General features: G+C 40.0%; 1 protein-coding gene across 1 annotated transcript; it reads right to left on the bottom strand.

The window, feature by feature from the left end:
- Positions 1 to 6,017: 6,017 nt before the first annotated feature.
- On the bottom strand, positions 6,018 to 7,983 carry LOC111748938 (olfactory receptor 11H12-like). The gene has a single exon (XM_064291917.1). It carries the CDS (start codon positions 7,607 to 7,609, stop codon positions 6,623 to 6,625), a length of 987 nt encoding a protein of 328 aa, XP_064147987.1. The 5' UTR covers positions 7,610 to 7,983; the 3' UTR covers positions 6,018 to 6,622.
- Between the last annotated feature and the right edge of the window lie 18,442 nt (positions 7,984 to 26,425).

Below are 26,425 nucleotides of genomic sequence, written 5' to 3'. Positions count from 1 at the left end.
TTTAGGACACAGCAAAGGCAGTGCTCAAAGGTCAATTTATAGCAATAAATGCACACATCAAAAAATCACAGGACAAAATGAAAATGTTAGCCCTGCAACTCAAACGAATAGAAGAACAGTAAAAGAACACAGTGACCAGAAGAAAGGAAATAATAAAAAATTAGAGCAGAAATAAATGAAAAAGAGAACAGAAAAATTATAAAAAGAATCAGCAAGACCAAAAGTTGGTTCTTCAAAAAGATCAACAAAATCAACAAACTATTGACCAAATTGACAACAGAAAAACAGGACAGGAAGCAAATAACCCAATTAAGAAATGAGATAGGGGACATTACAACAGACTCAATTGAAATAAAAAGGATCATAATAGGATACTATGAAAAACTTCTCTCCAACAAACTGGAAAACCTAGAGGAAACGTATAAATTTCTAGAAACAAACTACCTACCTAAACTAACACAAACTGAGATAAAAATCTGAACAGACCCATAACAAGAGAAGAGATTGAAGAGGTAATTAAAAAACACCCAATCAAAAGAAGCCCTGGTCCAGATAGCTTGACTGGAGAATTCTTCCAAACATTTAAAGAAAACTCATACCAGTACTGCTCAAACTATTTCAGAGCATAGAAAAGAAAGGAATACTCTATGAAGCCAGCATAACCCTGATACCAAAGACAGACAAAGACATCACAAACAAATAAAAGAAAATTACAGACCAGTATCTCTCATGGATATAGATGTAAAAATCCTCAACAAAGTTCTAGCCAATTGAATCTATCATCATATCAAGATAATAATAATAATACGACATTACAAAGCGGGATTCATACTAGGTATGCATGGATGGTTCAACATTTGAAAATCAGTCACCATAATCCACCACATATATAGAACAAAAGAAAAGAATCAAATGATCCAACACTCATTCCTGATTAAAAAAAAAACAAGAAAAAAAATAAACCTCGATAAAATAGGAATAGAAGGAAAATTCCTCAAAATAATAAAGGGAATCTATATAAAACCATCAGCCAATATCAGCTTGTCGAGAAGTGGCATGGACAGCACATGGGGCTAGATGGGCAGAAGAAAGGAAGGGAAAGAAATAGAAGAAACAACAAAAATTAAATAAATATGGTGCTGGAGGAGCTGGCTGTGGGGGACAGGACAAAACTGGGGTGGCACCAAGCTAATGTCTCTCACACCAGGTGGTGCAGCACGGCCCATGGTCTGTCAGGAAGGGGAGAAGGCAGCACAAGGCCTAGATGGAAGGGAAAAAGAAAGGGGAGAAGGAGAAATATAAAGAAAAAGAAAAAAATATGACAAGGGACCTGGCCTATGGAGGCCCCACAGACCTGGGGAGGCCATGTGCTGATGGCCCTCTAGCCAACTGATGTGGCACAGCCTGTCAAAAAGAGACAGGGATGGCACATGGGGCTAGCTGGGCAGGAGAAAGGAAAGGAAGGAAGGGAGAGAGAGAAGAGACACCAAAAAAAGCCAAAAAACAATAACCAAAAAAAAAAAAAAAGTGGTGCTGAAGGAGTCGGTTGGTGGGGGCAGCACAGGCCTGGGCATCAGTGAGCTGGTGTCTCTCCAGCCAAGCAACCGTGGCCCATTAGAAAGTGGCAGAGGCCACATAGAGAAAAGGGTGGGGAGTGGGAAAGCATGTATTCCTGGTTACCTGCTACTCTGTCTCCTGCTGGGAGCTCTGTGAAGTTGTCCACTCATACTCCCTGTCCACCATTCTTGGTGACTGAGGTCCAAGATGGTGAACCTGTGCCACATTAGCTAGTAGGGGACCTCTACTCCGTAGCTGTCCTCGTTCTCTTTTTCTCTGTCAGTTTCTTTTCCACTAGGTGCTTGATTGTGTTCTTCTCACTTCATTTGACACCTAGGGCACCAGGATTGACATTTGCATCATTTTGCTTAGTTTTTTGGGTCTTTGCTGTAGATGGACAGCACGGTGCTTCTTTCTATAATGTCTATAATCCTAGGCTGTAATCTTTATGAGAACAGGTCACCAGGTCTTTATTCTGCGGAGCCACTGGATGAATTCGAACAGTCAGCCTTTCAGGTAGCAGCCACTTCAAAGAGTTCATTGCATAATATTTGTAGTTTATCAAACACATTAGTGCTAAGATCATATATTTTTTTCTTATTTTGATGTATAGGTTGGTCTTTGTAGGTTAACTTTTAAGCATTTCTTCCGTAGGCCTCCTTAGCATGGCAGAATTTTTTATACATAAAGGAAATGAATAAGAAGTATTACTATTTAAGCCAATTTGATTGAAAAACTTCAGAGAACGTGTAACTTCCCAACTAATATAAGTATTTACTTTCATTGATTAATGTCCCTTCCATTTTTACTTTAAGGCATTTAAGGTCTACATGGTATGATTAATTCACCCAGGTAGAAATGAACGCTTACACCATGTAGTGTAAGATAATTGAGCATATCAGGTATCTGTGCCCTAGGAACACTGGCCTATAGATCACAAATTATTTGGGAAACATCTAAAAGCAAACTCCTCCCACTAAAAGACTAAGAAGGAAAAAGAGATTATTTAGATCTTTATTATCTCTTAGCCTGGCTACATCTGTCCTTAGAAATTCCTGAAACATAACTTTGGTTTTCGTATTTCCCTGCTCAAAAACTATCAATGGTTTTCATTATTCACAAAATCCCAAAATTCTCCATATGTTGTCTTCAAACTACTTTCTCTGTCTTATTTTTTACTACTCCCATTGACAGGTAAACTGAACAGCATTTTATTTCCTGAATGGTTATCAATTTCCCATACTCATTTCTTTGTAGTAATTTCTGTACGTGAAATTCCCTTTACATTCATCTACACCTGCAAAAACCCCAGCTACCTTCAAAATCCTGCTCAAATGCCATTTTCCCCCTGTAATGCTTTACCTTATTCCCTAACTAAAAGCATGTTTTCCACCTCTGGATTTTCATCTAACCATATGTTTATCATTCTTATGATATTTATTATAAGCTGCTCCATATTATACTTATTTTTGACTTGTTTTTCCTCCCCTTCCAGATCATAAGTTTATTGAAGGCAGAGAACAAGTATTTTTCAACCTTGTATTAATTAAGGTGACAAAAATACATTACATTTATTGTTTCTCATTAAATAATTGTTGAATAAATTATTTTTATCAGTTTGAAAACATGTACATTCTACTTTATTCTCTGACGTTTAGAGTGGGTGGGGTTGGGGTAAGTATGAACATTTTGCTATTCAATTTTTTCAAGGCCTAAACACTATGCCCATAGCCCGTTGCCTTCGTGTTGATTCCGACTCATAGCAAACCTATAGGACAGAGTAGAAACACCCCGTAGAGTTTCCAAGGAGTGCCTGGGGGATTCGAGCTGCTGCCTTCTTGATTAACAGCCATAGCACTTAACCACTACACCAAGAGGGTTTCCAAACACTATGCAAGGAGTGTGAACTTAGGCACAAATCAGCTCAGCTAGGTCACATTCTATAAGGGAAGCTTCTTACATGGTTTTGTTACTCTGCATATCAGGATCTTGACCACAAAAGTCAAGTAAGTCACACTTAGACATCCACTAAAAATTGCATTTCTCAACAGTGCATGTAGAATTATCTACAGCGTTTCTGTTACAGAATTGACAGATGGAAACCCATCCTACATCTGCTGAATTAGAATCTCCATGGACAGGGTTCAGGCATATATAATTTGAAAAGAAGGTCCCCATTGATTTTGATATATACTCCAAGTCGAAAACCAGTAAGCGATGGCAGTTAATTGGGAATTTAAAAGACAGTGATAGGATTAGCTGAAAAAGATCAACATATACATCACAATAAGAAATATAAATATGATCATAGCTCTAATGTGTTTGATAAACTATAGATGTTGCATAATGAATTCTTTAAAGTGGAAATCTGATACTGAATTCAAATTCCTTTTCAGGAAATAAGCAGCTAAGATAATAATGTTTGTTTTTTCTAGGCTCCTTCTTTTTCTAATGTGTTGACTACACACATAATTTTCTGCATGCCCAATGTTCTTTTACATAGAGACATTAGTTTTTTGTATTAGGCAATTTGGTGTTTGCATGTGCATTTGCTCATAACTCCCATTCATATGTTCTTCATCAGTCATATTGCTGAGAAAGCCTGCTTTTTCTAACACATTTAATGTCTTCACTGTGTCTCAGGAATGTCTATATTATTGGAAACCCTGGTGATGTAGTGGGTAAGCGCTTCAGCTGCTAACCAAAGGATTGGCAGTTCGAATCCACCAGGCTGTCCTTGGAAACTCTATGGGGCAGTTCTACCCTGTCCTATAGGATTCGTAGGAGTCGGAATCAACTCAACAGCAACAGGTTTTGCTATGCTGTCTAAGGAGCCCTGGTAGTGCAATGGTTAAGCACTTGGTGGCTAGCCAAAAGGTCAGCAGCAGTTTGAACCCACCAGCCACTGCATAGGAGAAAAAAAAAGTGGCAATCTGCTCCCATAAAGAATTACAAACTAGGACACTCTGTGGGGCAGTTCTACTTTGTCCTACAGGGTTGATATGAATTGGAATCAACTCGACAGCATGCAACAACAATGCTCACCTTTTCTCTCACTAATCTGAATTTAAGTGTTTTGACAAGTTAAATCTTTAATACCCATGTTTTTGGCTACATTCTGGAAATGAGGAAGGCTACTATTATTTTATTTTGGATGGAAGTCTCTTCCAAATCAGACCCTGTCCTGAGAATAAATCCTCCTTTGGACAAAAGCATGAAATATATTGACAAAAGTATTTTAGTGTTTACACTTTGACAGGCTCTCTGATTAGAAGATTGATTCATTTCATCCTCACAACAACACTGTGAAGAAAGTTCTGTTATTATTGCCACATTACATATGGGATAATGGAGGCATATATGAAGTCATACTGTTAATGGATCCAGGATTTCAATTCAAGTGAATGTTTTTGAGGCTGCATGTCTGGCCTCCAGACCTGCCTCTGATATAAGCTGCAGAGGTTGTTGGCAATCTCTTGGAAGTTCAGAATCAGCTGGACACCATCCTCCGACCTCAAAACATGGTCTGTGTGTCTTTCTGCTTTCTTCCCATGGTCTTTTCTGGAGCCAGAATTGCTGGCTTAGCCTACCAATCAATGCATTTTTGGAAATATGAGGGAGTTAACATCCCCAAGGGCAACCAGGGACTGGTCGATTAATGCCCCAGACTGATGCCATTCAGATGGACAATTCTCAGAGGTTCCAGTGGAGTCAAGTCCTAATTGAGTATAAAAGATTCTCTTTATTCCTTATTTCTGCATCCTGGGACCTTTTCCCAATAAACTACTTGTACGCGAGTCCTAGCCTCAGGCTCTTCTTTTGGGACAACCAAAACAATGACATCCTCCTTCAATTGTGTTACAAACAAATGATTAAATACAAATGATTACTAACTACCAATTGCATAAAGATTTATTATTACCTGATAGTCATTTGCTTTTACAGTAGAGAGAGCAGTACTTAAAATTATTAATTTAATGCCCTAACTAGAAGTTTATATATCTGAGCAATGAATCATATTTAAGAATCAGAATAGGGAAATGGGAGAAGAACAATTGAGAAAGAGGATGTGTAAAATAAGAACCATTTGGAGCTTCAACTGTAGGTGTGTTCCCTGGTAGATCATCTTTAGGAAAACATACATGTATAAATTAAGAATGGAAAGCCTGGTGGCACAGTGGTTAAGAGCTATAGCTGCTAACCAAAAGGACGGCAGTACAAATCCACCAGGCGCTCCTTGGAAACTGTATAGGGCAGTTCTACTCTGTCCTACAAGGTCACTATGAGTAGGAATCGACTCCACGGCTACAGGTTTTGTTTTGTTTTCAATTAAGAGTGTGGAAATTGAAACCATTCGTGCTTGTGTACTTCTTGGAAAGTTTTCATGTAGCCTCAGGGGCATACAAAACCCAGTTTGAAGACCACTCCTACAGTATAAAGTGAACCAAACACATGATATTTTGAGTTGAAATGGAGGAACCATATCTACTCTATATCTCAACAGAAGATTGAGGCCTGTTGTAAAGGGCTTTGCCAAAGGTGATGAAGAGGTGATGTTTATAGGGAGATCTGTGATTTCTTTTGATTATGTCAAAGGACAAGAGAACATAGGATTAACCAAAATTCATATTCAATTAACATTTATTGAGTGTTTTATACATGTTAGTTGTTTCAGGAAATTATATAACCATTATCTCATTAAAATCTCATACCAATGGCTCTCTGGTGTAGACATTCACATTCCCATTTTACAGTTGAAATCAAGTGACATGCCAAATATACACAGCTGATAAATGGAAGAATTAAGTTCAGATCCAGATCTTCTGATTTAAAGTCCCAACTGTTTTCAAAGATATCACCAGAAGATTGAGAAAGAATCTAGGTAGAAGTTGAATAGAAATACAAGCCCTTCTCCCTCCCTACTACAAAATGTACATATCTAGTATTCTGTTGACTGAAGTTTCCCTAACACTCAACCCCCACCCACAATCCCAGGCATTCATTTACTGTGCAAATGAAAGACAGTAAAAGAGTGGTTATTGCACCCACATCGCACTAAGCTAGATTATCCCATACTCCTCCTGGGCCTGCTGCCAAAGAGTTTTAAAGACTTTGTAAACATCTCCAGAATTTTCCACAGAGCATTTTTCATCTCCTTATTCCTAAGACTGTAAATCAGGGGGTTGAAGAGTGGAGTTACCATTCCATAGAACAAGGTCATAATCTTTGGCAACAAGGTGAAGTGACTGGACCCAGGGCTCACATGCATCACCATGATGGTGCTATAGAATAGCATAACCACAGTCATGTGGGACCCACAGGTCAAAAAGGCCTTATGCCAACTGGATGCCGATGGTAACTGAAACACAGCAAGTAGAACCAGGGCATAGGAGATGAGGATGAAAAGGAAGCTAAGGAGGATAATGAGGGAGCTTAGGGTGTAGCTGGCAAACTTGGACATGGGGGCAGGAGCACATGAGAGAGTCAGCAATGGGCCTGAGTCACATACAAAGTGGTCAATTATATTAGAGCCACAGAAAGGCAGCTGGGAAATGAGAATAACAGGCACCAGGTACCAGAGAAAGCCACATACCCAACAGGAAATCACAAGGTTGAAACAATGTGGTCCAGTCATAATTGTGGCATAATGGAGAGGACGACAGATGGCGAGATATTGATCAAAAGCCATTGCAGAAAGAAAGAAGCACTCAGTGGAGCCCATGGAAAAGAAAAAATACAACTGGAGGAAGCAACCAGTAAAAGATATGGCCTTGATTTCAGAGAGGAAGTTGACCAATGTGTTTGGGACTGTGGAGTTGACATACCAGATCTCCAGGAATGCAAAATTGCCTAGCAGGATGTACATGGGGGTGTGGAGATGCTGATCCCAACACACAGCACAGATAATGGCTCCGTTTCCCATGAGAGTCAGGAGGTAGGTGATGGAGAAGATCATGAATAAGACAATCTGAGTCTCCCAGCTGCAGGGAAAACCCAGAAGGATAAATTCACTCACTGACTCGGTGTAGGATCCTGACCCAGAGATGTTCATTTAGTCTGTAAAATGTGCTGCAATGAGACATTATCATCATGAAGCCGAATCCAAACAACTGAGCATAACATACAAGGCTCTTCATGACCTAATTTTTGTCTACTTCCTCAGCCTTACCTTCTTCCCTGTGTCCCCTTGAGCCTTCTGCTCTAGTACGAAAAGGATAGCTGCTCTCCACCAAACAACATGTTATTCTCGCTACCTGATATGTCTGTTGCTTTGTCCTTTCTTCTCTCTCTCTCTTTGTGCAAACCTCCTGGACCCCTTCTTTTTCTCTCTCCCTCTTTATTTATTTTTTGGAGGGGTTAGGGACCTGGGTAACTTGCACTTGCAATTTACAACGCTGTTCAATGATTGCCCCCTGCAAGAAGTGTTGCTGGACCCCCAATCATATAATAATTCTTGATGCTTCTGTACTATCCAATGTATGTGTGTGCAGACTTATTATACTCTATAGTAACCGTTTGGTTACTTTTTTTATGTCTTTAACAGACTGTATTTTTCATTTCTGTGCTACTAATGTCTGGTTCAGTGCCGGCAACTATGTAGGCCTGTCAACATATTTGCTGACTTAATATTAAACTAATGTATCATTATTTTCTCAGATAGAAGAAATAAGAAATGACATTCTAAAAACTATGGGATGGGATTTTTTTTTTTTGTACCAAGGACTTTACCACTTTATACTTTGTATCGTGGATAGTTCTTTCCATTTCTTAATCTACCTTCTAAACTGTAAACTTCTGAGACTAAGGTCCAACTGGTAATCATTTTTTATTCTTTTTCTATATTTAATACATTATATTGACAATATGTACTTTGTAATTTCTTGTTAAATGAATAAATCTTATTATTTCTGCTACTGATTGAATCTTAATTCAGTTATCTTTCTTTCAGGAAGCCACAACCATTTCATTTATGTAAGACAAAAGTCATTCCGCTGGAGAAGTGGCAGGAGCAGATAGAGAGCAAGAGTATGCCAAAAAGAGGAGGTGGTAGACCCATCTCGTATGAGGCTAAAATAACTAAACTTGCCTATTTGCCCAGGACTCGTCCAATTTTAGCACTGAAAGTCTTTCTCCTTAGAAAACTGCTCAGGCTCTTGTAAACTGGTATGGTTGGTCATCATTATGTGAGATCTTGAGGCCAACTTAGTCTACCTCAAAGATGCACATGAACTGATGGTCATGAGCCATATTGAGATCCTTTTCTGTCTGTCATTTGACCACCGAGAAAAAGAAAGGATCTCAAAAGGAACCTGGAGAGTCTTAGAGGGCACTTTGGGAACAACAACAAGGAGCTACTCAAATTGCTTTCCAAGAACTTCTTGATGCCCTGTAGAGTCTGTACTTATATCATCAACTGAGACCACAGTCTGATTGCATAACTGGTGTGGAAGTAAATGCCCAAAGTCCTAAGCTGGGTAGAAGCAGTATATATATACATATGTATGCCTTAATAAAACTAACAAATATATATATATATATAAAAACCCAGTGCCGTCGAGTTGATTCTGACTCATAGCGACCCTATAGGACAGAGTAGAGCTGCCCCATAGAGTTTCCAATGAGACCCGCTCACCCCTCCAAGGCTGAAATGCTCAGTAATTCCAGCACTTTTGGTTCTGAAAGATTTACTTTGAGCAGCTCTGTGTTTCTCCTTTAGGCAATTGCTACTTTAATTCAATTTTCCCTAAAGACATAAGACCCATCACCATTGAGTCAATTCCAACTCACAGCAGTTCTCAGAGTAGAACTGCCCCATAGGGTTTCCAAGGAGCGGCTGGTGGATTCGAACTGCTGACCTTTTGGTTAGCAGCCAAGCTCTTAACCACTATGCCACCAGGACTCTTTCTAAAAATACATTTAGAAGAAAAAGACTCCTTGAACCCCTTGGAAAGGGGGAAATACAACTGGAGGATGCAGCCAGCGATTCAGATTGACTTGGCATTTGAGAAAAAATAGGGATTAGTATTACAGTCTATGAGGGCACTGGTGATTGAGTGATAGAATTCTCACATTCCACGTGGGAGACCTAGGAGACCTGGATTTAACTCCTGGCCAATGCACCTCATATGCAGCAACCACCTGCCTGTCAGTGGAAGCTTATGTGTTGCTATGATGCTGAACAGGTTTCAGTGGAACTTCTAGACTAAGACAGACTAGAAAGAAAGACTCGACTATCTACTTCCGAAAATCAATCAATAAGAACCCTATGGATCACAAGGGTCATAGGAATGGTGTAGGACCAGACAGACTTTCCTTCAGTTGTGCATGGAGTCATCATGAATCAAGGGCTGACTCTATGCAGTGAACAACAACATTCTGGGTTTTATCGCGTTGATGATTTTCCAAAATATTTAATGACCTTGTCTCAGATGATCACTTAATGAAAATTCATAGCGACTTGAGGAAAAGAAAGATCTAAACCAGTTTAATTTGTCTTCCTCACTTAAGGTAGGAAAATATTTTTTCATGGGTCATTCTGGTATTGGTATTAAGTACATTTATTTAACTATTTATTAAGTTCTTCCTTTGGAAGAACTCCCAGCCAGTCATTACCTTGGTTTGGCCCAGTTTTCTGCCTGGGTTTGTCTCTCTCCCAGCTAGTAATGATATTATGGGGTCTGTTTTTACCAGATAAAACCAGCTGTGTGATTTTATTCACATATAAGTTAAACAAACAAACTAAAATTCTTTTAGTTTTAAAATACATTTACAAGACACAAGAAAACAAACTTGCTATTCCTAATTCTTCAACCTACCTGGACTTCCTAATGGATGGTAATTTTTTATTGTAGCTTTTCTCTTCAGTTCTGTATCTCTTTGGGACCCTGTAGAAATATGTGAGTACAACCTTAAAATGGAACCAGGGAAACAGTCCTTTTAATCCTGTTTAACATTATCTTCTGTGGGTTATTGGTCATAACTAAACTTCTGTTATTTTCTAAAGGAACTTAAAGTTACAAAAAAAGCTAGGGAAATTAATGTTTTAGAAAGCAGGTTTCTCAGCACTTACCTCAGTTAAAGATAAACACCACCGTTTTACCAAGGGATTGAAGCTATTTGGATTTTGTCCTTTAGATCTTTCGTTAAGGATGCCAAGAACAACAAAACAAAAATTTGCAATTCTCTTTCTAGAAAAAAAAAAATGATGCGGGCATGATGTGATTTCTGCATTCCTGGGGCCCACGCTTGGGTAGGAACCATACAACGAAGGTCAGCCGTCCCCTTTCTTCTCTGCCTCAGTCTCAAAGTGTGGATTCCCCGGACCTTCACTAAGATACAAATCCCATTTCATACAAGTAACTTTGCAATGATTTCCAAGAGTCTCGTCAGGGGAGATGTCTGGAAGATGATATAGATGAGACTTTGGGAATAGTCTCTGATTATTTGATTTGGAAGAAAAGATTCAAGCACGACATATAAGAAAAGTCTAATCTCAACGGAGTGTGTGCTAGAGTGCCCTCTATTTATCCTTGGCCAGTATTTCCAGTATTTCCAGAGATTTGATACCTTGTGTATTTTTTAAGAAAAAGTGATTTCTCACCTCAAGGAGTCCTATGGGCAGGCCGGTCTCCCAGGCTAGCATCTGCCTTTATCTGCCTTTACCTTGTGTAATTAGATGCCTTGGGGAAAGAGACTAGAAGAAATAAAAACAAGCATGTGAAATAAGTATGTGCCCTTGTCTCACATATTCACAGCTAATTATAAATGGTCCTATATGCCCTAAAACCAAGATTTCTCTAAGGAAAAGAAACATTTAGTTCAGCCATATAGCCACTCTCCAGAGATATTTAGAAAATTAAAAAACAAAAATTTCCTTTCATGAGGAAACAAAAAGTTTAAAGAATATGGGAGCTTTGTTTCTAGTGGATAGAGTAAATCCCATTGCGGTAAATTTATGTTTTCTTCAGAATTAATGGTCTAATCTCAATGGCCTAATATTAGCTCTGACATGATGAGTTCTCTCTTATAGTTCTTGTAAGTATTCTCGATATTCTAAGTTTTGTGTGTAAAAAATGAACTAACTTTTCAATGACTAGAAGGAGCCATAAGCCAAAAGTACCTCCTCTAACGTATTTCTTACGTATTACTTTAAGATCTAACCATCTGAATCACTATTTAGAGAATTTCTGGAGTCCACTGTAATAGTACAGAATATAATTAGTCTATTTTAATATATTTCCATTTAGCAGTGAGAGGGTGAGTGGAAAACTTTTGCAGTTTTATATAGTATATAGGTAGTATATACATACCCCTAAGCAGGAGGGTGAAAAAATAATTAGGTGTGTTTGATTGCCCTATATTTCTTATTAGTTCAAATCTATTATAGCTGTATTCATAAATACATATAGGAAGAGCTGTTAAATCATTAAAAGAACTTCAGCTTTCCCTAGATTAATTTTTTGCAGGAGAAATTTTTTTAACACATTTCAGAGATTATATACTTCATAGAATGAGTTGGAAAGCCCCAGATATTCACTAAGACCCTCACTCTTCACAATATATTTTCAGGGGAAACAATGACCAAATGCTTATGAAATAATAGTAACCCAGTGTTATTCATCATCAACATAAGTTTCTACTTTCTTCTTAATTTGCCTCAAGGCATATACTATATGCCACAGGTCAGAAAGTGAGTCTTTGACTAAGAAGAATAGTATCAGAACCCCAGTGGAAAGCGCTATACCCGGTGCTCTTAAGTATTGATTCTGCAGAGAATAGACACATTACTTTCCAGCATTATCTGACATGGTCACAATGAGTAAACAACAGACTGTACAAGAGAGCTGAGTCAGAATTTCTGTAAGCAAACAGGATTTTTGAAAGCAGACTGCTGGCCCAAGATTCAAAGACTAATAAATATAATTTTCTGCTGTGATGATTAGGTTGTGTGTCAACTTGGCTGGGCCATGGTTCTCAATGGTTTGACTGTTATGGAATGAAGTGGTTTGGCAGTTATGGAATAATGTAACTCGGAAGTTATGGAATGATGTAGTCATCCTCCATGATGTGATCTGATGTGATGAGCCAATCAGTTCTGAGGGGCATTTCCTCAGGGTGTGGCCTGCATTCAATATACATATGGACAATCTGGCAAAGCTCACTTGCTTGCTGTAGATCCTACATCCAGCTCATCATCATCTGGCTTATGGTTCCTGGGACTTGAGCCAGTGGCCTGCTGCTGGACCTGCTGATATTGGGATTTGTCAGCCTCTGTAGCCTGTGAGCCAACAGCCTGCCATCTTACCTGCTGATCTTGAATTCATTAGCCAATACAGTCCATAAGCAAGCAGCCTGCAATCTGATCTGTCTATCTTGGGTTCATCATTCCCTGCAGAGATGTGAATCAGAAGAAGCCTCCAGCCTGACACCTGACACATGGACTTGAGACTTGCCAGACTCTATAATCACGTAAGCCATTTTCTTGAAGATAAAACTCTCTCTCTTTCTCTGAATATATGCTTCACTGGTTTTACTTCTCTAAAGAACCCAGTCTAAGATTTTGGTACCAAGAGTGATTCTGGAGAAACAAGATTGTAGGGATGTTTTCTAAATTGGTTCTCAAGTCTGATTAGTCTTAAAAGTGCTGATGACTCTGCCCCCAGGAGTAAAGAGGGTGATGCTAATCCACCTTGTGAGGTGGCAATATTTATACCTAAAATATCACCACGAATAGATCAAGTATTGCTGAGAAATGAGGTTCTGAGTGATCACATGTTTGATACTTTTCTACAATTTTGTCAGAATGAGAAGTATAGGGAAACTGGTTGGTTGGTCCTTTTTCCGCTAGACCAACTGGTGAAGGAAAGAGATGAGCTTGAGATTCAGAATCACAGCTCAAGTGCAGCATAAAACACCTCAAAATTGTCCTTTGTGCCTTGAAAGGAAGCCTTATTTCTTGTAGTAACAGAGTTGATATTGCCAAAAAGCAAACACACAGTCTTAGAGTAAGAGTGGCTAAATGACAATGCCAACTGAATTCTCAACCTCTAATGATGTCTAAAATTAAAATGATGTCTAAAATTAAAATGAGGGCATTGATTGGGAAGAAATGGAATCCTGAAACTTGAGATGGGGGCATATAAGATTAACCCAGCGGTGTCTGAAGAGCCTTTGTCTGAGATATCCTAGGGTGGCATCTGAGTCATTGCCTGGGGTATTTTCTGGCATATATGCCTTACAAGACATTGCTGAAAGTCCCCAGGACTCACTCTCATCGCCTTTTTTGCTTCTATCTCTATAGCTAAATTTAGTCCCAGCAAGCCCCAAAAGGTGAAGTCCAAAGTGTGACCCAGGAGGAGGTACACTATACTTCAAAAGAGCTGCTTGATTTTTCTAGTATGTGCAAACAGAAATCTGGGGAATATGTGTGGGAATGGCTCTAATGGTGTGGGATAATGGTGCAAGGAACATAAAGTTGGATTCGTTGGGTTTATTGATACGGTACCACTAAGCACAGATTCTTCATTCCATGATTTAGCTCAAGGAGTTAGGAAAGGATCTAATAGTTTATTTGGTTGGGTCACTGAGGTATGAATTATGCAGTGGCCTACTCTAAATCAGGTTGAAGTACCAGACCTGCCTTGGTATACTGTAGCAGAAGATTTTCAAAGGCTTAGGGAAATTGGCTTGTTAGAATAGATTTATGAGGTGAGACCCACACACCCACACATGGAGTGCCCAGAAAACACACCTTTCACCACAACGGTGAGGAACAAATTTATGAAAAGAGCCCCAGCATCCTTGGAGGCTCCTGTGATTGGTATTTTACATAAGTAATATTTGACAGTGGGAACTGCCCTAACTGAATTAAGACACCTAACTACAATGGGGCTGTAGTGACCCTGTGATGGTAGGGACCACGTGGCAGCATTCAATCACCTAAGACAAGGTGAGCATGGTTACCATAATGGACAGTAGAGTCAAAGCAGTTATCAGAACAGTCTGATTCATATGGACTTATGGCATTGGTTACTTAGTCATGGTGTCCCTAGGAGTGGAATAGATAGGAAATTGACTAAATACTTCCTTGATCTGTAAAGGGGAGAAATTCTACATCAAGGGATCAGCAATCTAACACAAATCATCAGAATAGAGAGTCATGGTCTCTCAATCAGCTCCCAGACTTGAACAAGTTTACAGACCCATGCCCCTTGAATGAAGAGGAGGCTGGGTCGGCTTGAAGAAGGACCCCACTACACTGAGAAAAATGTATACTGTAAATCTTTCTCCCAGCCTTCTCCAAAGAGATCTGTGGCCTTTTATGACAGCAACTGTTCTTTGAGGAAAAGGAAATAATCAGAATTTGGAGGATTACTGGATAATGGCTCTGAACTGACACTAATTTCAGAAGACTCCAAACTTCACTGTGGCCCACCAGTCAGAGTGGGAGTGTATGGATGTCAGGTTATCAGTGGAGTCTTAGCTCAGGTTCATCTCACAGCGGGTCCACTGGGTTCCCAAACCCATCCTGTAGTGATTTATAATTGGGTAATTGGAATTCATAATTGGAATAGATATACTGAGCAACTGGTGGAACCCCAACGCTGGATCCCTGACAAGTGGAGTAAGGGCTGTTATGGTAGGAAAAGCCAAGTGAAGCCATTACAACTGCCCCCGCCTAGGAAAATAGTAAACTGAAAGCAATATTGCATTCCTGGAGACATTGCAGAGAATACTGTCACCATCAAGGATGTCAAGGATGCAGGAGTGGTGATTCTCACCACATCCCCATTTATCTTTCCTGTTTTGGCTGTGCAAAAAACAGATGGACCTTGGAGAATGACAGTGGATTATCATAAACTTAATCTGGTGCTGACTCCATTTGCAGCAGCTGCCCCACATGTGGTTTCATTGCTTGAGAAAAATTAATACATCTCCTGATACCCAGTATGCAGCTACTGATCTGTCCAATGACTTTCTCTCAATTCTGGTTTTGAAGGGACACTAGAAGCAGTTTTCCTTCAGCTGGCAAGTCCAGAAATACACCATCAGTGTCCTACTTCAGCAGTAGATCAACTTTCCAGCCCTATGTCATAATTTAGACCTCAGGGATTTTCATCACCTTTCCCTGTGGCATAGTGGTTCAGAGCTACAGCAACTAACCAAATGGTCAGCAGTTCAAATCCACCAGGCACTCTTTGGAAACCCTATGGGCAGTTCTACTCTGTCCTATAGGTTCACTATGAGTCAACATCAATTCGACAGCAATGTTTCCCCCCCTTCCACAAGATGTCATATTGGTCCATTACATTGATGACATTATGCTGATTGGACCTAGTGAGGAAGAATCATCTTATTGGTAAGACATTTGCTTACTAGTAGGTGGAAATTAATCTACAAAAAATTCAGAAGCCTTAAACCTTAAAGAAATTTATAGGGTCCAGTGGTGTGGCGCATACCGAGATATTCCTCCTAAAGTGAAGGATAAGCTATTGCATCTGGCCCATCCCATAACTAAAAAGAAGGCACAACACATAGTGGGCCTTTTGAATTTTAAAGGCAGCATATCGCTCATTCGGGTATGCTATTCTGGCCTATTCATCAAGTTACTTACAGGTTCAGGCCACCATGCATGTGGCTCTGCCACTTAGGCCCATACGATTCGGCTGACCCAGTGGTGCTTGAAGTGTCAGTGGCAGATAGAGATGCTGTTTGAAGTCTTTGGTAGTCCCCTATTGGGGAATCCCAGCTCAGACCCTTAGGATTTTGGAACAAAGCCCTGCCATCCTCCACAGATAACTACTCTCTTTTTGAGAAACAGCTTTCATCTTATTACTGGGCCTTAGTAGAGACTGAACACTTAAGCATGGGCCAACAAGTCACCATGTGGCCTGAGCTGCCCATAATGAACTTAGTATTGTCTGATCCATAGAGTCATAAATTTGGGCATGCACAACAACACTCCATCATTAAATGGAAGTGGTATATATGAAATGGAGCCCAAGAAGGACCTGAAGACACAAGTAAGTTGCATGAGGAAATAGCCCAAATACCCATGTTCTCCACTCCTATCACATTACCTTCAATTTCTCAGTCTGGATCTATGGCCTCATGGAGAGTTCCTTAGGATCAGTTGACTGAGGAAGAGAAAACACGTGCCTGGTTTACAAGTTGTTCTGAGCAATATGCAAGCACCACTCAAAAGTAGACAGCAGCACTGCAGCCCCATTCTGGGACCTCTTTAAAGGACAGTGGTGAAGGGAGATCCTCCCAATGGGCAGCACTTCAAGCAGTGCTCCTGGTTGTTAACTTCATTTGGAAGGAGAAATGGCCCAATGTGAAATTGTGTACTGATTCATGAGCTATGGACAATAGTTTTGCTGGATGGTCAGGGACTTGAAACGAACATGACAGGAAAATAGGAGACAAGGAGTTACGGGGAACAGGTACAAGGATAGACATCTCTGAATAAGCCAAAAAAGTGAAGATATTTATGTCTCATGTGTATGCTAACCAAAGGGTGATGTTAGCAGAGGAGAATTTTAACAATCAAGTAGATAGGATGACACATTCTGTGGAAACCAGTCATTTTCTTTCCCTAGATACTCTGTCATTGCTCATTGGGCTTATGTGCAAAGTTGTCATGGTGGCAGGGATGGAGATTTTGCATGGATTCAGCAACATGGAATGCCACTTACCAAGGCCAACTTGCCTACAGGCACTGCTGAGTGCCCAATCTGCCAGCAGCAGAGACCAATACTGAGTCCTCAATATGGCACCATTCTTTGAGGTGATCAGCCAGCAACCTGGTGGCAGGTTGATTACATTGGACCACTTTTATCATGGAAAGGGCAGAGTTTTGTTCTTACTGGAATGGGTACTGTAGGTATGGATTTGCTTTCCTGCACACAATGCTTCTGCCAAAACTTCTGCATATAAAACTACTTCTGCCTGTGAAGTTACAGAATGATTTACCACCATCAGTGATATTTCACACAGCATAGCCTCAGATCAATGGACTTACCTCACAGAAAATGAAGCGTGGCAACAGGCCCATGCTCATAGAATTTATTGGTCTTACCATGTTCCCCATCATCCTGAGGCAGCTGGGTTGATAGAACAATGGAATGGCCTTCTAAAGACACAATTACAGCACCAGTTAGGTGGCAATACCTTGCAGGGTTGGGGCAATGTTCTCCAGGAGGGTGTACATGCTCTAAACCAGTATTCAATATATGGTACTGTTTTTCCTGGAGCCAGGATTCATAGGGCCAAGAAATCAAGAGGGGGAAATACGAGTGGCATCACCCACTATAGCACCTAGTGACCCACTTGCAAAAATTTTTCCTTCCTGTTGCTGCAACCCTATGCTCTGAGGGTCTAGAGGTCTTAGTTCCAAAGGGAGGAATGTTCCCACCTGGAGATACATCACTGATTCCACTGAACTGGAGGTTAAGAATGTCACCTGGCCACTTGGGTTTTCTTATACCTCTGGACTAAGAGGCAAAGAAGGGAGTTACGATATTGTCTGGTGTGATTGATCCTGATTACCAAGAGGAAAACAAATTGATATTACATAATAGGGGTAAAGAAGAGTATGCCTGGAATGCAGGAGATCCCTTAAGGCATTTCTTAGTACCACCATTCCTGTGATTAAAGTCAATGGAAGACTACAGCAACCCAATTCTGACATGACTACTAATGGCTGAGATGCTTCAAGAATAAAGGTTTGGGTCACCCCACCAGGCAAAGAACCACAACCAGCTGAGGTGCTTGCTGAGGGCAAAGGGAATACAGAATGCGTGATGAAAGAAGGTAGTTCTAAATACCAGTTACAACCACGTGATCAATTGCAGAAATGAGGACTGTAATTGTTACGAGTATTTCTTACTTTTTTATGTACATCAAATATTTTTGTTTTCTTCCCTTACAAAATATAAGATGTAAACAAGGCTAGTGCATTCTTGGTTGTACCTGTGTTAGTTGTATCCTATCAGGCACAAATACGACTTTATCATTGTTGTTATTCAGAGATTATGTATGGTTTAAGGAAATGTGTACAGGTGCCAAGTTAACAAGTGGAGAACTGTGACCATTAAGGCTGTGTATCAACTTGACTGGGCCATGAATCTCAGTGGTTTGGTAGTTATGATGTAGTTTGGCAGTCGTAGTAGCCAATCAGTTGACAGGGAGCTTCCTCTGGGATGTGGCCTTCATCCAATATAGGTGCACTCTCTGGAAAGGCACCTGGGTTTTTACTTACTCTGGATCCTGAAGTTGGCTCCTGTTCATCTGACCTCTAGTTCTTGGAACTTGCCTTAGCAGCTTAACCGCTATCTTGCCTGCCAGACTTGGGATCTGTTGCCTGTGCAGCCTGTGAGCCACAGCCATGCTGTCTGACCTGCCAATCTTGGGTTCACCAACCCCTGCAGTGAGTTTTGAGAAGCCTCCAGCCTGACCCAGGGACTTAGGTCTTTACAGTCTCTACAACTGTGTGAGCAATTTCCTTGATACAAATCTTTCTATATGTAATACATACATTCCCACACATCTGTCAATTTGTTGTACTGTGGTGGCTTGCATGTTGCTATGATGCTGGATGCTATGCCACTGGTATTTCAAATCCCACCAGGGTCACCCATGGTGGACATATTTCAACTCAATATCATCAGTAAGAATAAGGCCAGGAGCTGACTGTAGAGAAGAGCATTAATTGCCCACATGCAAGTTCAAGTTGAATTGAAGAAAATTAGAACAACTAAAACAGCATATTCCACCTGAATTTAGAGACCATCTCAAGAATTGATATGACTTATTAAACAGTAACGACTGAAGACGAGACAAGTTGTGGAATGACATCAAGGACACTGTACATGAAGAAAGCAAGAGATCATTAAAAAGACAGGGAAGAAAGAAAAGACCAAAATGGTTGTAGGATGAGACTCTGACTTGCTCTTAAATGTAGAGTAGGTAAAAAGAAAGAAAGAAATGATGAAATAAAAGAGCTGAACAGAAGCTTTCAAAAGGCAGCTCAAGAACACAAAGTATTATAATGAAATGTGCAAAGACCTAGAGTTAGAAAACCAAAAGGAAAGAACATGCTTGGCATTTCTCAAGCTGAAAGAACTGAAGAGAAAATTCAAGCCTCGAGTTACAATACTGAAGGATTCTACAGGGAAAATATTAAATGACACAGGAAGCATCAAAAGAAGATGGAAGGACTACACAGAGTTACTGTACCAAAAAAAAAAAAAAAATTCGGGAGGTAGCATATGACCAAGAACCAATGGTATTGAAGGAAGAAGTCCAAGCTGCACTGAAAGCATTGGTGGAAAACAAGGCTTCAGGAACTGACATAATACCAGTTGAGATATATCAACAAACGGATGCGGCACTGGAAGCACTCACTCATCTATGACAAGAAATTTGGAAGACAAGTGGCTCCAAAGTGGCACTATAGATAGAAGCACCATGGCATTCCTCCACAGCAAATACCCAAAAAACTAAGTAAAACAGAGTTAAACATCAAATCCTGGAACCCTGAGCATCAAATGAGGAGATAAAGAACTCAACCAAGCACCGAATGGAATAAGAAACTGACAGAGGACTGAGATTAAGGGTACATACAGACTGGAGGTTCCCTATCAGCTAATGCAGCACAGATTTGCCGTCTTGGACTTCTCAACCACCGAGGTCGGTGGACAGGGAATATGGGAAAGCATCTTCATGGAGTTCCCAGCAGGAGACGGAGCACCAGTAACTAGCCATACAAGCTTTCCCACCTCCCCCTACCCCCCAGCCTTATTCACCCTGATCGGCTTCTGCTGCTTCCTAGCTGGGCTATGGTCACTTGGTCAGGGAGGCATTGGCTCTGTGATGCTTGGACGTACCCCACCTACATCGGCTGGCTCCTTCAGTGCCATTTTTTTGTTGCTCTTGTTGGTTTTTTCAGCTTCCTTTAGTTTCTTCTCTCTCTCTTACCGCCTTCCTTTCCTTTCTCTCAAACACCTGGCTCTGTGTGTCATCTCCACTTCTTCTTGACAGGCTGTGAAGTGCCACTTGGCTGGGGAACCACTTACCTGGCCCACACTGCCACACCAGTGGGATACCTGGCGGCATTTCTTTTTCTTTTTTCCTTTTTGTTTTTCTTCATTTCTTTGTTTCTTGTCTCTCTCTACTTTCCTTTTTTTCCTGTGTCCTGAATACCTGGTGCTGTGTGCCATCTCTACCCCTTCTAGATGGGCTGTACAGTACCTAGCAGCTTGGGAGCCATTTCCGTGGACCGTGCCATCAAGCCAGTGAGCTCCCTTGGGGATTTTTTCTTCTTTTCTCTATTTCTTATTTCTCTCTACCATCCTTCCTTTCTTTTCTCCTGGACACCTGGCACCATGTGCCATCTCTGCTCCTCCTAGGTGGGCTGTGCAGTGACTCTTGGCGGGAGACCTGCTTCTGGTGGTCTCCCTTGGTGGCAGTTTTTTTTTTCTTTTCTTTACTTCTTTTTTTCCTAGTTTCTTGATCTCTCTACCTTTCTTCCTTATACTTCTCCTGAACACCTGGTGTGGTATGCCTTCTCTCTTTTTTGATTGGTTCTGCAGTGTTGCTCAGCTGTGGACCCACTTCTGGTGGGCTCCCTTGGGACATCTTTTTTTCCTTCTTTCTTCTTTTTTTTCTTGGTTCTTGTCTCTCTCTACTTCCCTTCCTCCCAACGACCTGACCTCTTTTTTTTTCCTCAGTTTCTTGTCTCTCTCTACATTCCTTCCATTCCTTTCTCCTACCCACCTGGCCATGTGTATCGTTCTCTCTCCTTTTGTTTTTAAATTTTAATTTATTACCTCTCTCTCCCTTCCTTCCTTTCCTTTCTCCCACCCATCTAGCTCTGTATGCCATAGCTGTCACTTCTTGATGGGCTGTGCCTTACTGCCGGGCTAGAAAGCCACTGGTACATGGCTTCCCCAGGTCTGTGCCACTCCATCAGGAGGCTCCTTAGCATTTTTTTTTTGGCACCTGTTTCTCTCTCCTCTTTCTCTTCTTCCCCACACCCACTCAGCTCCACACATTACAGCCTACCCACTCCTTCCTGTTTACCTGCATTGTGCACTGAATATCACACCCCTGAGCAGCACAGGCATGGTCCACCAGAAACTCCCTTGTACTGATCCCTGGTTCCACCCTGTCTACTCCAGGATGTGCCCAAAACAACCCATCCAAGCCCCTCCCCTTCCACTGGACCTTCCCTTGCTGCACCATAGCTGAGGAACTGGCTCTGCCCATTGGACAAGGTGGTGAGAAGTCTCATGCCCACGGATGAGCAAACAAAGAACACCAAGCCCACCTGCTCAGACAAAACCAAATAAAACAAAAAAGCCGGGTGAAACAAACAAATATACAATCAATAAATGAGGAAAATAACTCCTGAGTGTCCCAAAGACAACAGATAATACCAAAACGCGTGTGTGTGCACACAGACACACACACACACACACACATCAGGACAGGCTGGTTCCAGTAGGTGTCCAAAATAAAACACCAGATGATCTTCCAGTAGAAGAGAAGGCACTGGAACTACCTGATAGGGAATTGAAATTTCTAATAATTAAAGCTACCCAAGAGTTGAAGGAAAAAGCAGACAAAAATGAGGAAAAAATAGATAAAATCATGGAAAAGGCAGACAAAAATCATGGAAAAGACAGACAAAAAATGGAATAATTCAGGAAAATAATGCAGGAACAAAATGTAAAAATAAATTCACAACTAGAAATCATACAAAAAAACAGTAATTAGAAATCCAAAAGATAAACAAGAAAATTTCAGAAATAGTGACATAGAAACACTGAGGAGTAGGTTTGAAACAATGGAGAACAAGATCAGCATATTTGAAGACAAATACTTGTATATCATTTTGTGTGAGGAAAAATCAGAGAAAAGAATGAAGAAAAATGAACAAACCATGAGAATTATGTGGAATACAATCAAAAGTAAAAATTTATGAAGTGATGGGAGTTTCAGAATGGGGGAGAAAACAGAAAACACAGAAAGGATCATTAAAGAATTGCTAACAGAAAACTTCCCAAATATCATCAAAGATGTAAAGCTAACCATCCAAGAAGCTCAACAACCCTACATAGGATGGACCCCAAAAGGAAATCACCAAGGTATCTCATAATCACCCTTATTAAAACCAAAGACAAAGAAAGAATCCTGAAAGCAGCTCAAGAAAACAAAAAGTCACATACAGAGGGGGAAAAAAAATAATAAAATAAAGCTAAGCTCTGATTACTCTGCAGAAGTCATGCAGACAAGAAGGCAATGGGATGGCATACAGAAAACCTTGAAAGAAAAAAATTGCCAACCAAGAATAATATATCCTGCAAAACTCTCACTCAAATATGATGGTAAAATTAGGACATTCCCAGATAAACAGAAATTAAGGGAATATGTAAAGTCCAAACTAAACTTACAAGAATTTCCAAACGGAGTCCTTTGTTTTGAGAACAAACAACATCAGATGACAGGCTGAATCTAGGATGCAAAACCGCATCAGCCAGATACCAACCTAGGTAATGCACTTTCAAGGATTAATCAAAACTAAAAGATTTACAACACGGAAACAGAAAGATTAATCTGTAAATGACAACAACGTCAAAACAATAAAAGAAGGAATGAACAGCATAGGTATACAACTTTCAAATGGAGAGGAAGGCAAGATAATACCAAGCAATAAAAGACTGGTTCAAACTTAGGAAGATAAGGGTAAATGTCAAGGTAACCACAAAGAAAGTTAACAAACCAACTCATCAAAATAAAGAAGAAAAACATACAGCCTCAGTAAAAACAAAATCTACAAAAACAAAATAAATGAAAAACAAATCTGCAGACAAAAGGAATTCACCACAGGAGAGTAAGAGGAACAAAGAAAACGTCAGCACGACAAAAAAAAAAAGCATTACAAAATGACAGCAATAAACTCACACCTATCAATAATTACGCAGAAGGTAAATGGCCTAAACGCAACCATAAAGAGACACAGAGTGACAGAATGGATTTAAAAAAAACCAGGATCCATCAACGTGCTGTCTACAAGAGACATAACATAGAAACAAAGATGTAAATTTATTTAAAAATCAAAGGATGGAAAAAAATATATCAAGCAAACAGCTATCAAAAAAGAGCAGGAGTGCCAATATAAATCTCAAATAAGAGAGACTTTAAAACAAAATCCACTATAAAAGGCAAAGAAGGGCATTACATGATGGTTAAAGGGATGATGCATCATGATGATATAACCATAACAAATATCTATGCACCCAATGACAGGGCTCCAAAATACATAAAACAAATTCTAGCAGTACTGAAAAGAGAAATTAACTGTTCCACAATAATAGTACGAGACTTCAACACACCACTCTTGGTAAAGGACAGAACATCTAGATAGAAACTCAGCAAAATTACAGATCTAAAGAATACAATCAGCCAAACCAACCTCATAGACATATATAGAACACTGTACCCAACAGCTGGGAAGCACTCATTCTTTTCCAACGTACATGGAATGTTCTCCAGAATAGACCACATCTTAGGCCTCAAAGCAACCCTCAACAAAATCCAAAACACTGAGATAATATAAAGTATCTTCTCTGATCACAACACCATAAAGTAGAAATTAACAACAGAAAGAGCAATGGGAAAAAATCAATTACATGGAAAATGAGTAATATCCTGCTTAAAAGAAATTTGGAAGACAGCCACCCGGCCAACTGACTGGAAGAGCTCTGTATCTGTGCCCATTTCAAAGAAAAGTGATCCAACAGAATGCGGAATTTATCAAACAATATCATTAATATCACACACAAAATTTTGCTGAAGATCATTCAAAGGTGTTTGCAGCAGTACGTCAAAAAGGAACTGCCAGAAATTCAAGGCAGATTCAGAAGAGGATGTGGAAAGAGGAATATAATTGCTGATGTCCAGTAGATCTTGGCTGAAAGCAGAGAATAATAGAAAGGTGTTTATTTGTGCTTTATTGACTATGTAAAGGCATTGGACTGTGTGGTTCATAACAAATTATAGATAACATTATGAAGAATGGGAATTCCAGAGCACTTACTTTTCCTCATGAGGAACCTATACACTGACCAAGAGGCAGTTGTTCAAACAAAACAAAGAGATGCTGCATGGTTTAAAATCAGGAAAGTTGTGTGTCAGGGTTGTATCTTTTCACCATACATATTCAGTGAAACTAGTACTGTGGGGGTTTGCATGTTGCTGTGATGCTGAAAGCTATGCCACTGGTATTCAAATACCAGTACAGTTACCCATGGCAGACAGGTTTTAGCTCAGCTTCCAGAGTAAGACAGACTAAAAAGAAGGACCCAGCGGTCTACTTCTGAAATGAATTAGCCAGTGAAACGTTATCAATAGCAACAGAACATTGTTTGATATAGTGCCAGGAGATGAGTCCCTCCGGTTGGAAAACACTTGAAACACGGCTGGGAAAGAGCTGCCTCCTCAAAGTAGAGTCGACCTTAAAGACATGGATGAAGTCAAGGTTTCAGGACCTTCATTTGTTGATGTAGCACCACTCAAAATGAAAACAGGTGCACATATCCACTAATAATAGGAACAAGGAATGTACAAAGTATGAAGCTAAGAAATTGGAAGTCGTCAAAAATGAAACGAAATGCTTAAATATTGATATTCTAGGCATTAATGAGCTGAAATGGACAGGTATTGGCCATTTTCAATTGGACAATCATACAGCCTACTATGCTGGGAATGACAGCTTGAAGAGGACTGGCATTACATTCATCGTCAAAAAGAACATTTCAAGATCTATCCTGAAGTACAACACTGTCAGTAATAGAAAAACATACAGATGCCTGCAAGGAAGACCAGTTAATATGACTATTATTCAGATTTATGCACCAACCACTAAGGCCAAAGATGAAGAAATTTAATTTTTACCAAGTTCTACAGTCTGAAAATGACTGAATATGCAATCAAGGTGCATTAATAATTACTGGAGATTGGAATGTGAAAGTTGGAAACAAAGCAGAAGGACAGGCAGTTTAAAAATATGGACTTGGTGATAGAAACAATGCTGGAGATCACATGATTGAATTTTGCAAGACCAATGACTTTTTCATTGCAAATGCCTATTTTCACCAACAGGAACAGCGGCTATACATGTGGACCTCACCAGATGTTATACACAGAAATCAAATCAACTACATCTGTGGGAGGAGACAATGGAAAAGCTCAATATCATCAGTTAGAACAAGGCCAGGGGCTGACTGTGGAAAAGACCATCAATTGCTCATATACAAGTTCAAGTTGAAACTGAAGAAAGTTAGAACACGTCCATGAGAACCAAAGAACTACCTTGAGTATATTCCACCTGAGTTTAGAAACCATCTCAAGAAAAGATTTGATGCATTGAAAACTAAAGACTGAAGATCAGACCAGTTATGTGAGGACATCAAACATGAAGAAAGCAAATGGCATTAAAAAGACAGGAGAGAAAGAAAAGACCTAAACGGATGTTAGAAGAGACCTGAAAGTTGCTCTACAACATTGAGTTGCTAAAGCAAAAGGAAGAAATGATGAAGTAAAACAATTGAACAGAACATTTCAAAGGGTGGCTCAAGAAGACAAAGTAAATTATTATAATGACATATGCAAAGACCTGGAGATAGGAAACCAAAGAGGAAGAACATTTGCTCAAGCTGTATTTCCCAAGCTGAAAGAACTGAAGAAAAATTCAAACTTTGAGTTACAATAGTGAAGGATTCTATAGGTAAAATATTAAACTACTCAAGAAGCATCAAAAGAAGATGGAAGGAATACACAGGGTCACTATACCAAAAAGAAC

The sequence above is a fragment of the Loxodonta africana genome, chromosome 10 (genome assembly GCF_030014295.1).
Source record: "Loxodonta africana isolate mLoxAfr1 chromosome 10, mLoxAfr1.hap2, whole genome shotgun sequence".
Lineage (NCBI taxonomy): Eukaryota > Metazoa > Chordata > Mammalia > Proboscidea > Elephantidae > Loxodonta > Loxodonta africana.
The sequence above is the reverse complement of the archived record's forward strand: the minus strand, read 5'-3'. Positions and strand labels throughout refer to the sequence as shown.

Bases quoted from the DNA above. Each gene is read 5' to 3' on its own strand.
- LOC111748938 (XM_064291917.1), bottom strand. From the start codon at position 7,609: ATGAACATCTCTGGGTCAGGATCCTACACCGAGTCAGTGAGTGAATTT.